The sequence below is a fragment of the Triturus cristatus genome, chromosome 12 (assembly GCF_964204655.1).
Source record: "Triturus cristatus chromosome 12, aTriCri1.1, whole genome shotgun sequence".
NCBI classification, from domain to species: Eukaryota; Metazoa; Chordata; class Amphibia; order Caudata; family Salamandridae; genus Triturus; species Triturus cristatus.
In genome coordinates, this window is record NC_140595.1 from 207,872,642 (window position 1) to 207,888,902 (window position 16,261).

At 42.3% G+C, this 16,261-nt stretch overlaps 1 protein-coding gene across 7 annotated transcripts in view; it reads right to left on the reverse strand.

Moving 5' to 3' along the window:
* Positions 1-787: 787 nt before the first annotated feature.
* CENPT (centromere protein T) overlaps positions 788-16,261 on the reverse strand; it is a 1,095,738-nt gene continuing 1,080,264 nt past the window's right edge. For 5 of the 7 annotated variants that reach the window (XM_085638668.1, XM_085638667.1, XM_085638665.1 and 2 more), the window contains one exon: positions 788-2,260. In XM_085638668.1, coding sequence (XP_085494794.1) covers positions 2,140-2,260 — 121 coding nt within the window. In that variant the 3' untranslated portion in view covers positions 788-2,139. The remainder of the gene's footprint in view (positions 2,261-16,261) is intronic. The other 2 variants (XM_085638673.1, XM_085638670.1) reach the window with 1 other exon arrangement.

Below are 16,261 nucleotides of genomic sequence, written 5' to 3' on the forward strand. Positions count from 1 at the left end.
CAGGTGCATGAAGAAAAGATGGATAATGCAAGTAGGCAAGTACATACAGTGAACACATCTGCGGCCTGCACATTGAGAGTCCTCTGAAGCATGAGTATTGGCGAACATCTATTGCCGCACGCATCTGCGTGTATCGTCCCACAGCTCTCGCAGGAATGCTGGCATTCATTAGCAATTGGGTGCCAGAAATAGATTCATAATTAGATAGTAGAAACTAAGAACTGTGCATATAACAGGGAGGGGGAAAGAAAGAAAAGGGATGTACAACATATGTAACCAAACGTATAGCCCATATCTCCCCCTTTCATTTCCGTGTACAAAATTACCCACAGCTCATTTGACTAATAATGTCCAGCTGCCATTTCATGTTTAGAATGTGCGCCTACTGAGTGACACGATTGATCTATTCTTAACGGCAAGAGTATGTTGTGGCTCATACCTGCCCCCATATTATCAAACAATGCCGTGATCTATGGCTTTGGGCTGAAGCGGAGGAGATGGCAAGGCGATGCCTAAAGTATAAACTGGGGTGTGTAGTGGGATTGTTGGGATGAAAAACCAACCTACTGACATTAGCATCAAACTTGGACAACAAACGACCATGTATTTACTTGCACAATAATGCCAATGTTTTAAACAATGTTTATCATCTGAATTAACTGTAAAACCTAATATTGTTTGTACCCTAGCCAGGGCTTTTATCTGTTATCAGTCAAAAAGCTGTTCTCTTGTTTTCTCCTTTTTTCTTATATGTTTTTAAATCAATAAGCGAATAAAAACATTTGAATTTCTGCAGTTTGAAATATTTGATTTTATTAAAAAGATATGTGAGGCTTTAATTGCTTAGTATAAAGTACTCCGAAAACATTTTTACAGTTATTTTTATTAATAAACATTTGAATTATAAATACAAACCAATGTTAACATTTATCTGTAAAACCAATAGTTACAGGACTGTGCTTGATGCACCACGCCCTGTACCAACTTTTCGTTAAATACGTTTTCGGACATAAAACGAAAACTCACAAACACAATGTTCAGCATCTGGGGGAGAAGCCTGGGGTATGCCCTGGGGCAAAATATGGGCCAGTCGTACATCACGATTTAAGTCCAGAAGTGGCAAAACGAGATTTCTAATGATTTTCTGAACAGAAAATAAGCCTGAAGGTTTCACTGAACACAGCACATGGGAGACCAGAGATCGAGGGGTAAAACAGCCTTAACCTAACCAATCTAACCACTGAAGTCAGCTTCTCTGATTAACCTCACTTATTAAAAACCAGAACCATATCTATTCTCTTCACCTCACCTGGGATGAGGTAGGCCTTAACATCCAAAACTCTTTACTTTTTGCTGGAGTTTTGAAACTTCACCTCTCAATTTTAATTATTTGTCATTTGACTGAAATTGAATTATTTTATGTTAATAGAACTCTAAAATTTCCAGTGTGCCTGGTTCTTTCAGTCCAGAGCTTTCAGACAAAACGTTATATTTTCCGTTCCAAAATATAGTTGTCTGGCGCCTTGTTAGATTTCTGTTAAATAGTGTATAAATATGGGGAACTTCTTTAAATACTTTAAGATGGTCATCAGCAAATCGGACCATGACCTGAATGAAGGTCAGAACACAACCAAAAGCAGGCTGAATGTTGGATCTGGTGGCACTGCGCTAGCTAGTACAGAACAGACATATGCACCTGGCGACATTATTAGCTGCAAGAACACTTCATATGGTATTTTCACCCTAAGCAAAAGTCAAGCACAGGGGTCCATTGTGCACATTTACTGAGTCCTGCTAATAATTGTGCACTTCTCCTCTTTCCTACTATAGGGCTGTGCCAAGAGAAGTCCACAATAAGAACTCAGGTATACAAATGCTCAAAGCTCACATGGTCGAGAAAAGCTGGCATCATGGATATACCTCAAAGCACGAGATGGAAGCTTCACAGCCTGGGCTGGCTGGTCTCCACAGACAGTAGAGGACAGAAATACGCACATCACACCTACTGCTACTCTGCTGTATTTCGCAGTGACAATCACTGACTAAGGGATGGCCCTAGAGTACAGCACCGAGCTGAAAGGAGACAGTTTACAAAAAAGTGCATGTAGAGTTTGAGCTGGCTCAAAGCTAGGACCACATCTACTGCAGGACCACTTTGTTGCCACTTGTAGCCACGGGAATCAGCAGCCTTCTGTATTCCAGTGGCAGATAGCGCTCAATAAGGACAGTCATAGGCATCTCGTCCGTCACCAGGCCTTGTCTGAGAGAGGAAAGAAGAGAAGAAATGTGTCAATTTAAGATCTGTTCCTGACCTTACACTCTTCAGAGCCGATTTCAGGCACAGAGATGCATTGCGGCCACGCATTTCCTTTATGGTCCTATTGGGCAAAAGCAGCATCATCCAGGAGAGGAGGTGGCCACTGTCAAATGGATGAACCACTCCTCAATTATCCAACTGCCCACATAACCAACCAAGACGGAGGGTTCAGTTAAAAACTCTCCCTTAGCACACACTTTATTTCACTTACCTGCACCGTATACTACCTGAACTGCACTTTAACCTAGGAGGAACGTGTGGTCTGTATTACTTTTTTTTATTAATTTCAATTACAACCATACAAAAAATAAGTCTTGGTAGTGGATCATCAACAAACATCCATTTAATTCTATTGCCTCTAATTTACACGTAAGATAAGGCCCCAGGCAAATATCTCTCTCTATGTGCAGTAACGGATTTGCTATCAGAAGAGTAGAATACTGTTAAAAGGATGTTGAACCCTCACCCAATAGCCAGTGACATGATTCACAACAAGGTTTGCTATGGAGTAATAATCTACTTAAGATGAGATGGGATGCAGGGCATGTGCAGGTATTGTCAGAGATTGTCAGAAGTAACAGGCAATCTTTCATCCAGAATTCCTTGCTTCTCCACCCTCTGCGCAAACATCGCTAAGAATGTGTAATCTACATCATCTAGCAGTACCCAATTTATACTCTCCAAATCTAACATTGTATTTGACTGGGTAAATATAATGTTTGGAACTCTTCTACCATAAGGTTAAGAACAACAATGGGGGTGTGAATTACTAACCCTCATTATTGGTACGTGTCGACATGTTTTAGTTTCTGTTCAAATACATTCATCGGGACTTCAAATGCAGTTTTTTCCTTTTCTTTTATTTGTTCAACAATGACATATGTATATGACCATAAAATAAACAAGCATTTGCAATGCAATAGGTCTCACATTTGTAAGAGTTATAGCATTTGGCATTGTAAATTGCAATGTCTTTTACCCATGTGTTTTGGTATGGAGTGGAATGTATGTATTTGGTGTGGAGAGGAATTATGTGGGTTGGATTGAAATTGTTAGTTGTGGAATTGTGTGTGGTGGATTTGTGTGGTGTAGAGTGGACTTATGTAGCATGGTGTGCAGTGGAATTATGTGGATAGTAATTATGTGGCATTGAGTGTACTGGAATTAAGTTGAGTGGGGTTGTGTGTCATGGAGTGTAATTATGTGGAATGGTATTTTGTGCTGTATAGTGGTAGTTAGAGGAGTTTAATTATGTGGTTGTTTTGTTGAATTTTGTGGCAGGATGTGGATTTCTGTGGTGTGGATTGGATGTATGTGGTGTGTTGTCAAATTATGTGGTGTGGAAATGGAAATGTGTACAGTTGAATTGTGTGGTGTGGAAGTATGTGGCATTGAGTGAAATTATGCTTATGGGAATTATGTGGCATGGTGTGGAGTTCAACTTGAAAATGTTATCGGTGAGGAGTGTGGAGGAGTGTTTTGGCTATTCAAAAGATATTAGTAATTACAAAGGTGCAAAAGAAAGGTTATCACAACATTTACTTTAACTGAATTATGTGATTCTGTAGCTGCAGTGTTTTCCTCATAATTATGAATTTGCTGCATTCGATACAAGTGAGCTCCTATTTGTTTATGTGCAGATGTCTAACACTTCTCTCTGATAGGCTTAAGGCTGCTCGACCACATTACCCACTAGAAGAGCATCTTGGGATTGCTAGAGCAAGTCCCTGATTACTAGTAAGGAAATACCTGGACTCTTTGCATGGTATTCCTCTTTTTGGCATACCATATAAAGAGCTGGCTTGCTACACAAAGGTAAAAAGAAATGCTACAAATAGTCAGTGAGAACGCCAAGTGCTCCCTCTTTGCCTTTCTTCTATCAAAGATTCAGCGTTACAAGTTGGAACAGTATGCTTGGCTGCAGGACATTATTCTTTTATTGAATGCTTTGAAAGCTGTATGCTTGAGCATGGAACTGCTTGTGAACTGGACTCTTTCCTGCACCTGAGTTACACCTTTTGAGGAAGCTGTCAATTTCCTTGGACTCTAGTGGACAGTTTGGGTTTGCTCCTCTTGAATAGGGCATGTATGAACAATTATCACATCTCTCCTGTAAGAAAGCATATTTTATGCCTATACCTATATACAGTTTTAAGATTCCTGATAAAAACATAATGATGGGAGAATATGACAATGTTTTACAATGAAACAAGACTGCAACACAAAAGGGCAATATTTTCTGGCTAACAAGCCTGTAATTTACTAAACACCGCAAATGAATGCCTGGTGTAGTCTAAAGGTGTCCTCTGAAACAACTTCTTTACAGATTTCCATCAGCACACATAGACTAGATATGCTCATATGCAACCTGCTGTAGAAACTCTTCGTTGTTTAAACATAGTCCAGACAAGGCCTAATGAGAACCACAAAGGTCACTGCTCCCACCCTAGTGGAAGGGTTTCACAGCACTACACTTGTCAATCAGAGATGTATTCTAATAAGGGCTATATGTTGGAAAAACAGCTTGAATCTTCAATATGGACAGCTTCCCAGACAGCTATAAACGAAGGGAAACAACCCAATGACTTTCTTTTTCTCCTAGTATATCTACTTTGTAGAGTACAGTTACTTTCGCCTTTATGACTCGACTGAAGTTCTGTGTACTAGGTAATATTTTGTGAACAACTTCTTTGCACAAGATAATTAAATTTACAGAGTTCTGATACATTCCTGTTTAGATGCCTAACTGGGGGGTTCCACGAGACAGTGCGATATCAAAATGGATATGTATATTTATCGGAAACTGCTGATGTGTATACACCAGTGTACTGGGTGCACTGCTGGATAAATGTACTACACAGTTACGACATATTAGCTACTGTAAAGACAAAACTTAACCAAAGCAATAAACGGTCTGAATAATGTGACAATTTGACAGTCCGTTGAATCACGGTGATTTATAATAAAGCTGTATTTATCATTCAATCACATAAGTGACATAGAAATATACAAGACAATGATTGAAAAGTAGCTCAAAAAGAAATCCACATGAATGAAATCAGAATATCTGCACTAAGGCAGAGAACTTAGTCGTCAGTTCGCAAGAAAACCCAATGCATTTCGGGATGTTGTACATCCCTTCTTCAGGGGCAGCTGTTGAAAAAATACAAGAATACATTTAAAAACCTTGGAATTCAAAACGTGACTAGTTGTAACATGAATGAATAACGATACAATACAGGGTGCAGCAGGCTATGGCCCAAGCGGAAACATTACTGGTCTGTTTCAAACTGGAGCAATATGAGAAATAAACCCAGTGTCATGGAAGTTGTGCTTATAAAAAAACTACCAAAGAAGTGAGAAGAAACTCAAATGGAACAGAAGTGGTTCAGATAGTCAAACAACTAATCACCAGAGTCAACCACCAAGTGCATGAGTAGAAAGGAAACGATGTGACGAGATAAATGATAGCGAAAATAAGCTGATGAAAACCTGGAACGTTCTGGCCAAATGAATTGAACGACTGTATCAAAATCGGAATGCACAGGATAGGATGAGAGAACTGAACTGGGGCTGTATGCCTGAAACGGGAAAGCACAGGGAAACTATAAATCGGAACAATTAAAAATGAAGCTCAAATTGAAAACAAGTGTAACGGTAAAAAAGGAAGCTTACTGAAAATAGTTGCAGTAAGAACCAGCCGCTGGGCTGGATGTATACTGTGGCCCGAATGTTCAGGGAGATGGGGAAGGGTTCAGTGGCTTGCAAAGAAAGCCATCGTGTAACGGAAAGCTGCGCGAACTCTACAATCAAAATAAGGAGAACCATTGTAGAAACAAATGAAAAATGGTTTAAAAACTGCGTGCAGGGAACTGTGTAGGCTGCTTACCCCGTATACTGAGCACGCGAAGAAAACGGCAAACGGTCGTAGCTCCTGTGTACATCCGGAAAGGTGTGTATCCGAGGCGCGTTCTACTCGGAAGTTGAATACGCGCCCGTGGTCACGTGATAGATGAGAATGGTGCTCATAGAAATAGGACTGCTAGAGCTTATGAAAATGAATACACAAAGTGGTGCTGCAGGGTCACACAGGGCGCAAGCTGGAGTAATGTGGACCAATGGAAATGGATAAAAAATTCACAGTGTGAAACAGAAAAATGTAAAAGTAATTGTCTGGAGAATGTGACGGGAATGGGGAACCGGTGAAATAAAAAAACAAACAGGTGGAGTTGGACCAATGGTATGCATGAAAGAAATGAATCAGATGTTCAGAATCTGAGGAGTAATGAATCACTGTTCACTAGAAGCAGCTAAAGTGTGCTTGTAAAATAGAGGAAAAAAACTGTGAAAAAACAAATAAATAATTAGAATGAATGAAATAAAATAAAGGATCCTAAACTATAGGGAAATAATTTGGCTCAAATTGAAGAGACCGTACAATCTTAACGGAAGAAAGCAAGTAGCTGGAGGGAAAAAAGTCTGTGAAATCATGAACACAATGAGAGACAAATGGGCATTGGCAGGTACAGACAGACAATCTAGAAGTCAGATTGCAATTTCCAACATATTATTATAAAAAACACTGCATTTCAATTTTGTCATTAAGCCCAAATGGTAACAGGGTGTGCAAAAACTTGGTCCACCAGACTTCTCTTTGTGATAAAAGCCTGTCTGTATTCAACTGTGTGTTTCGGGGCATCATCTCAAGTATAGTGAATCTAAGTTGTGCGATAGTGTGGCGGTGTTCTAACCAGTGTGATGTGAGAGGAGATTTAAGACTTCTGGTTCGAATGGAACTTTTGTGTTCTGAAATTCTCACTTTCACTTTGAGAGGTTTTCCCCACATACATGAGTCCGCAGGCACATTTGATGGTATAGATAACATTGGTGGTGTCACATGTACCAGTGTATCTAAGTTGAATGGTTTTGCCTGTCCGTGGGTGGTTAATGACATTGCCAGTGATGACATTGTGGCAATTAACGCAGTTCTGACATTTTTGCATGCCTTTGTGCTCAGCAACTTCTGTCGTGGGTATTGCTGATAGTAAATCTTTGATATTTTTGCTCCGAGTGTATGCGAAGATGGGATCAGAGGAAAATAATCCATTAAAGTCTGGTTCATGTTTGAGAATGTCCCATCTGTTTTTGATAATCTGTCTGATACGTCGTGAGCTAGTAGAGAATGTGGATACAAAGACATGTTTGTTTGAAGGGTTTTTGACTTGTGGAATCAGGAGTTCAGTGCGTGACTTCGTGTGAGTTCTGGACATGGCGGACTCAAGAACTGATTCAGGATATCCACGGTCCCTGAATTTGGTGACTTGGTTTTGGAGCAATGGTTCAAGATGTTGACTTTCGGAAACAATTCTCTTTGTTCAGATTAATTGAGAGTAAGGTAGATTGCGGATGAGTGACGGGGGATGAAAACTGGAATACTGAAGAAGATTATTTCTGTCGGTGGGTTTAGAGTAAATGGATGTGATTAATGTATTCGATTTTTTTTGTGATCAGTACATCCAGGAAAGATAATTGTACATTGCTGATGGTATGCGTAAACTGAATGCGACGATTCTTTTTGTTGAGTTCACCAATGTGTTGAACCAAAGATGCTTCAGAATTTTTCCAAATTAGAAAAATGTCGTCAATGAATCTTGCATAAAATGCAAGATTGTCATTCCAGGTGTTATTTGTGAAGATATGGTCGTATTCAAACTTAGCCATGAATGTATTCGCGTATGCAGGAGCACCGGAAAACCCCATGGACGTGCCGCTTATCTGTAAGAAAAAATCATTCTTCCATTGTAGATAACTGTGTTGGAGACAAAAAGTAAGAATCTCCAAGATGAAAACTTTGTTTATTGTGGTTTCTGGTAACTGGAGAAGTGCCCATTCACAAGCTTCCACGCCTTCAGTTTACGCATACCATCAGCAATGTACAATTATCTTTCCTGGATGTACTGATCACAAAAAAATCGAATACATTAATCACATCCATTTACAAACAAAGAGAATTGTTTCCGAAAGTCAACATCTTGAACCATTGCTCCAAAACCAAGTCACCAAATTCAGGGACCGTGGATATCCTGAATCAGTTCTTGAGTCCGCCATGTCCAGAACTCACACGAAGTCACGCACTGAACTCCTGATTCCACAAGTCAAAAACCCTTCAAACAAACATGTCTTTGTATCCACATTCTCTACTAGCTCACGACGTATCAGACAGATTATCAAAAACAGATGGGACATTCTCAAACATGAACCAGACTTTAATGGATTATTTTCCTCTGATCCCATCTTCGCATACACTCGGAGCAAAAATATCAAAGATTTACTATCAGCAATACCCACGACAGAAGTTGCTGAGCACAAAGGCATGCAAAAATGTCAGAACTGCGTTAATTGCCACAATGTCATCACTGGCAATGTCATTAACCACCCACAGACAGGCAAAACCATTCAACTTAGATACACTGGTACATGTGACACCACCAATGTTATCTATACCATCAAATGTCCCTGCGGACTCATGTATGTGGGGAAAACCTCTCGAAAAGTGAAAGTGAGAATTTCAGAACACAAAAGTTCCATTCGAACCAGAAGTCTTAAATCTCCTCTCACATCACACTGGTTAGAACACCGCCACACTATCGCACAACTTAGATTCACTATACTTGAGATGATGCCCCGAAACACACAGTTGAATACAGACAGGCTTTTATCACAAAGAGAAGTCTGGTGGACCAAGTTTTTGCACACCCTGTTACCATTTGGGCTTAATGACAAAATTGAAATGCAGTGTTTTTTATAATAATATGTCGGAAATTGCAATCTGACTTCTAGATTGTCTGTCTGTACCTGCCAATGCCCATTTGTCTCTCATTGTGTTCATGATTTCACAGACTTTTTTCCCTCCAGCTACTTGCTTTCTTCCGTTAAGATTGTACGGTCTCTTCAATTTGAGCAAAATTATTTCCCTATAGTTTGAGATCCTTTATTTTATTTCATTCATTCTAATTATTTATTTGTTTTTTCACAGTTTTTTTCCTCTATTTTACAAGCACATTTTAGCTGCTTCTAGTGAACAGTGATTCATTACTCCTCAGATTCTGAACATCTGATTCATTTCTTTCATGCATACCATTGGTCCAACTCCACCTGTTCGTTTTTTTATTTCACCGGTTCCCCATTCCCGTCACATTCTCCAGACAATTACTTTTACATTTTTCCGTTTCACACTGTGAATTTTTTATCCATTTCCATTGGTCCACATTACTCCAGCTTGCGCCCTGTGTGACCCTGCAGCACCACTTTGTGTATTCATTTTCATAAGCTCTAGCAGTCCTATTTCTATGAGCACCATTCTCATCTATCACGTGACCACGGGCGCGTATTCAACTTCCGAGTAGAACGCGCCTCGGATACACACCTTTCCGGATGTACACAGGAGCTACGACCGTTTGCCGTTTTCTTCGCGTGTTCAGTATACGGGGTAAGCAGCCTACACAGTTCCCTGCACGCAGTTTTTAAACCATTTTTCATTTGTTTCTACAATGGTTCTCCTCATTTTGATTGTAGAGTTCGCGCAGCTTTACGTTACACGATGGCTTTCTTTGCAAGCCACTGAACCCTTCCCCATCTCCCTGAACATTCGGGCCACAGTATACATCCAGCCCAGCGGCTGGTTCTTACTGCAACTATTTTCAGTAAGCTTCCTTTTTTACCGTTACACTTGTTTTCAATTTGAGCTTCATTTTTAATTGTTCCGATTTATAGTTTCCCTGTGCTTTCCCGTTTCAGGCATACAGCCCCAGTTCAGTTCTCTCATCCTATCCTGTGCATTCCGATTTTGATACAGTCGTTCAATTCATTTGGCCAGAACCTTCCAGGTTTTCATCAGCTTATTTTCGCTATCATTTATCTCGTCACATCGTTTCCTTTCTACTCATGCACTTGGTGGTTGACTCTGGTGATTAGTTGTTTGACTATCTGAACCACTTCTGTTCCATTTGAGTTTCTTCTCACTTCTTTGGTAGTTTTTTTATAAGCACAACTTCCATGACACTGGGTTTATTTCTCATATTGCTCCAGTTTGAAACAGACCAGTAATGTTTCCGCTTGGGCCATAGCCTGCTGCACCCTGTATTGTATCGTTATTCATTCATGTTACAACTAGTCACGTTTTGAATTCCAAGGTTTTTAAATGTATTCTTGTATTTTTTCAACAGCTGCCCCTGAAGAAGGGATGTACAACATCCCGAAATGCATTGGGTTTTCTTGCGAACGGACGACTAAGTTCTCTGCCTTAGTGCAGATATTCTGATTTCATTCATGTGGATTTCTTTTTGAGCTACTTTTCAATCATTGTCTTGTATATTTCTATGTCACTTATGTGATTGAATGATAAATACAGCTTTATTATAAATCACCGTGATTCAACGGACTGTCAAATTGTCACATTATTCAGACCGTTTATTGCTTTGGTTAAGTTTTGTCTTTACAGTAGCTAATATGTCGTAACTGTGTAGTACATTTATCCAGCAGTGCACCCAGTACACTGGTGTATACACATCAGCAGTTTCCTATTGAGTTACGAGGAGGGCTACCTCGTGTCTGAGTTGCACGCTTCATTTACTGAGACTCAACCACATAGACTACAGTTTTTCGAAATTTGGTGTGCGCTATCTTACATAGAATCAGATATGTATATTTATCCCCACCACACAGGTAAATGTTTGTCTGTGTGAGCTACACCTTTTTGAATAAATGACAAAAGATTCATGTCAAATGTTCCTCAACTGCCCTTTTTGACGCAACTTGGCTAGGTCGGTTTTAAGTTGGATCCCAGGCCCTCAACCTTTCCTGCAAATGGCCACGACCCTCAGACAGTGCAAACAAATTCACTTGGTCACCTTTACCTCAAACGTTCATAATTTGCACGTCACTTGCAATAGGTGGCAAGAGAATAAATACGTGGAAATTCAACTACTATAAATGTTGCTGTTACCAAAGCACTCTAATTGTGACCACAAAGTGTTTATACGTTTGCATTTCCTGTGCATGTTGAGTATTTACTTCAAATTGAAATCTAATCCCACAAACATTTGCCATAACCAGGAAACTTGCCCTCGCCTGCAATGGAACTAGTTATGTCAATGCTCATTACCTTTCCTTTCGTTTAGTGTATTATTAATCTATAATTCTAAGAAACCACACGCCGGTGTTCTTGGAATGTTAAAATATTTGGGGTAGGATACCTCACGCAGATTTTCCCTGCCCATGTGTGATAGGGAAGGCGCGGAGAACATGGCAAAGAAAGTTATCAATTGTTTCAGTGCTGTTCAAAAATCCTTGTGCACTGGAGCCATTGATTTTTCTTTTGTTACTTAAAAACATGCCCCCGTTTGCGGATTTTTTTGCTGCGATCCAAATTAATGTTAAGGGGGCCACAGGTCTGATAGTGCGCTCAGCATGCCCTTTCTAGTTATAAGCGCTGGGCTCCATTCATCATAGGGCCTAGGTGTTTAAAGCCGCTCAGTCTTCATGACTAACATATAGCTCTTTTCTCCCATTCCACTAGCGCGAGAATGTACACACATTGTACATGCCAAGACGTTACTTGAAAACTATGTATTTAGTGCATGCATCAGAAAGAGATAGGGAGAAAAGTTTATGCAAGGGAGACGACTGATCTTGGACATAAATGAGGTTATGACTATGTATTCTTCACCGAACAAAAGACTGCACGGCGAGGCAAGGTGCTCCATTAGCAAAAGATTTAAACATATGAATGTAACCGTCGGTCTCAGTATATGCCGCCAGCATTTTATTTGATCCTTTATCATAGCTAATTCACTTGTAAAATAGCTTCTCATCTCCATGCCTCTCGTTCCAACTGTTTATTGCCGCCACATTATTCTAATTCGATGTCAGTCTCATTTATTCTCATTAAGGCAGCCGCAGGAGGTGGAAGGGACTCCTGAAGCGAGGGTCAGCCGAGCCGGTTTCACGCTGCTGCTGCTCCGGGGCCCCAGCCGCCTCCTCTGTGATCCTCCTTCCATGGTGATGACATCAATGTGGTGAGAAAGCGCTTGGCATGAAGGGAGATACAGTCCCTCCAACTTGTGCTATTGCTGCGCTTACCGTTACAATAAACAATTGATGGACGGAATGCTGACAATGCAGACATTCTCCCCAGTCAAGAGATCTGGGTTAAATCCATCGTTCTTTTGCCCACTACGCCACCCCAGTTCAGACATGGCCATATGCAAATCAGTCTTGACCCTGTTCCTCATGGGAACAGTCCAGCCCGAACTGCCAAGCCATGTCTTCCCTGGACCGGAATCAAGCATCCTAGGACCGGTTTCTGGCTATCAGCCGTCATCAGCCAGGATAGCTTGACTCCAGTGGCGTAGTTGAGCAAGGGTCCCACGTCTGGGAATACCCATCCCACTTAGGGCGAAAAGCGTTACAACAAACAATTGATGGACGGAATGCTGACAATGCAGACATTCTCCCCAGTCAAGAGATCTGGGTTAAATCCATCGTTCTTTTGCCCACTACGCCACCCCAGTTCAGGCATGGCCATATGCAAATCAGTCTTGACCCTGTGCCTCATGGGAACAGTCCAGCCCGAACTGCCAAGCCATGTCTTCCCTGGACAGCATATTTAAGCCAAGAAGTACTACAATTCCCTCAATTAAGTGGAACAGTATTTGGTTCTGGTGAAAAGAGGAGGAGCCCGGGAAGACGAGAAGAACAGCGAGATAAATATGAATTGTATGGACTAAACAAATAGCAAAGGAGGAGTGGGTGAGGGCAGGCATTCAGCACATGGAAGGAGGGGGAGAATAGGTGGGAGGGATGGGGGACAGGAGAGCAGGAAACAGAAATAAAATAGTCCCCCAAATGAGCGTAACTATACAGTAGTTTATCCCTGCTGCTGTGGGAGAAAACAAAATAAGAAAGGAGGGACAAGAGGAATAATTGACCACTAGCAAGCAACTATTTATAAAGGACACTGAAACAGACAAATGAAAGCAGTGGGCTGGCTGTAAGCCCACATATAAGTAAATATATAAGTATATACTAAAGTATATACAAGAGGTTTCGAATGCTCGACCTAAAAAGGTGAATATATCATCCAATTTCAATTTATGGCACTGTATGGAGGCACAGTCAATGCAGGTTAATAGCATGCCTGGCGATTGCACTTGTGCTGTTAATGACAACTGTACTAATTAACTATATTACCTTAAGAAAAGGATTTTTGTGCCCCTTGTGCGAAGGTGGCCTGGTATATGCTGTCCACTAATTAAAGTGGGCACCCTGTACCAGTCCACACGACCCTTATGATGTATGAGGTCAGAGATAACCTTTAGAAAGCTATCCTAGTGGTAGCTGTGGAGAGCAGCCTTCAGGCGTAATCTTGAAGGCATGTAAAGCAGCTTGTTTTACCAGAATATCACCTTCGAAATGACTAAATGAAAGGAGAACCACACAGTGTTGTATAAAAATATGTATTTCATAATATAACACTCTCTACTAGTCTCTATACGAGACTAGAGCACAAAGACCACAATACTGAATCAATAGAACATTCGTAAGTAGCACAGCAAATTACACAGCGGGCTCCGGGGGAGACCGAACCATATACTAAAAAATGTTGTAACAACAATGACTTAACTAGACACAGTGCCTAGAGCACGTAGAATCGCTGGGACCCCAAGGAACCACCCAGAGGAGTGACACAGGGAGCCCACGGAGGACGTGTGCAGTAAGGAAACAAGAACGTGTGCTCCGTACAACTCTATGGGAAAGTCGCGGTTGTAAAGTTACAAGTTCAGGACATTTCTAAGAGGACTTCGAGCAAACTCTTTGGAACATAGGAGGTTCTAAGGCCAACCCACCAGTGAGTACCCAACTACCCGCGTTACCTATCCCAGAGGAGCCGGGTGCATAGGGGTCAAGTGGTGTCGGAAACCTTCGTTGTTTTCAATGGAGAGTTGCAAAGAAGTACTGCTGCCAGGAGAGCGAAGAGTGTCCGGTGGAATCCATGCCTGGATTCGAGGTGAGAAGAACCTAAAAGCAGAGGGGACAGAGGCCGGGTCACTTCAGGTGACCAGGGGCTCAGCAGTCGAACGCCTACCGATGTCGAGTGCTTCAGGAGTGAAGAAGGGTTGCTTGACTATGCAGCCACGGGGACCAGGAGACGTTGAGGATGATCAGGATCCGGAGGTGAGCTGCCCACGAAGGATGTTGAGAGCTGAGGGGTCGATGTCCGGCTGGAGCACCAACAAGCCTTGGCAAATGCAACCCACGCGGTCAGAGGAAACAGCTTACGGTGTGGACCAGCAAGGTCCAATGGACTCTCCAAGCAATGGAGAGTAAGGGCACGTCTGGAGCAACCAGGTAAGCCCAAGAACAAACAAGGTGACCCTCGCCAGGACCCACAGGCCCACGGACCAGGGCTCACGAGGAGATCTCAAGTAAGTTTGCAATGTACCAGCCCACAGGACACTCGGTGAGTGGAGGCCGGAAATCTTCGGTGCAAATACTGCTCGGAATCAGGACTACACGGAGTCCAATGCACAAGCTCGGGAATCGTCGACAAGCATATGCAACTGCAAATGTACGTGGTGCACAGGGGTTCGGGTTGCACGGTCCCCAAGAGGGATACTGGTCTCAGAATCTCTGAGAGGGCTGATCTACCTCAGGGACCTTCAGGAACACACCTCCTGTGTTGCTGAAATCTTCGGAGTCCTCAGGAGCTCGGGAGAAGCAAACCGGCCAGTTGCGTTTAGGTGTCGGCTTTTGCAGGGGAGTAACTCCTTTACTGCAAGGGAGATTCTTCAGTCATCCAGCGACGTGCAGGCAGTCGAAGTACTTGGTTTCTTCTTAGCAGAATCTTGTCCACGTAAAATCCGAAGTCCTGTAGTCAGGTAACCGACTTTATACCCATGGGAAGAGGTGGAAAGATTCTGTGGACCCTCCTAGGGGAGGGGCAGGACAGATGGATGGCTACACGCATGTCCTTTGTCCAGTTTTGCACCAGAGAAGGAGCCAATGGCTCCCAGAACTGGTTGGAGCTAGAGTATGCACAGGGACACCAAATGTGCCCCCAGTGCAGACTTTCTGGCACTCAGAGTGCACCCACCCAGCCCCAATACACTAAACCCTGTCTGGGAGGTGGTCACACCTCCCTAAGACAGGATGCCTATTGTTATGCCTTCCTCTGCTCGAGCTTGGCTCAGCAGCAGGAGAGCAGTGTCTGTGGCTGGCAGCGTCCATTTTGTGCTGCCCAGGTCGAGAAAGCTGGTACCGGGTAGACCAGTGACCCACATATGTCCCTTTGGAAGGGTGTAATCATGCCTCCCACACCAGTTACTGGTGTGGAGGTATGATTCCAAGGTGTTTGACACCAAACACGATATGTTTCTAAACAGCCCTTTTAAAGTTAGCATTTACCGCGAGGTTATAAAGCACTTAAACATACATGTCTGGTTGCATCACAGACAAACCCGGAGAATGGTCTCCGAAGGCTGCAGAGGGGCTCTGCTCATGCAGGGGCACCCTCTCACGTAAAACCCAGCACCCAGCCTTCAGGATTCATAAGGCCTGCCATAGGGGTGACTGATAAGTTTTTAAGTGTAGTGATTTAGCTAGATAGAGTGAACCTATATCTTAAGTAAGTGGTGCAAGCACCAGCTTACACAGTCTGCTGTAGCAGGCTTGTCGTGTCAATTTGAATAGCCTCTAAGGGGTGGCATAATACATGCTTCAGCCCATGGGAGGCCTCTGGGGTACCTATGCCCTGGGTACATGGTGCACCGTATACTAGGGACTGATAAGGGTACCTCGGAATTGAATCTGGAGTGTACCTAAAGTACATACTTAGCAATTTAAGGGAGAAATCAGATAGACTGGGGTCCTGAATAGCAGGATCCC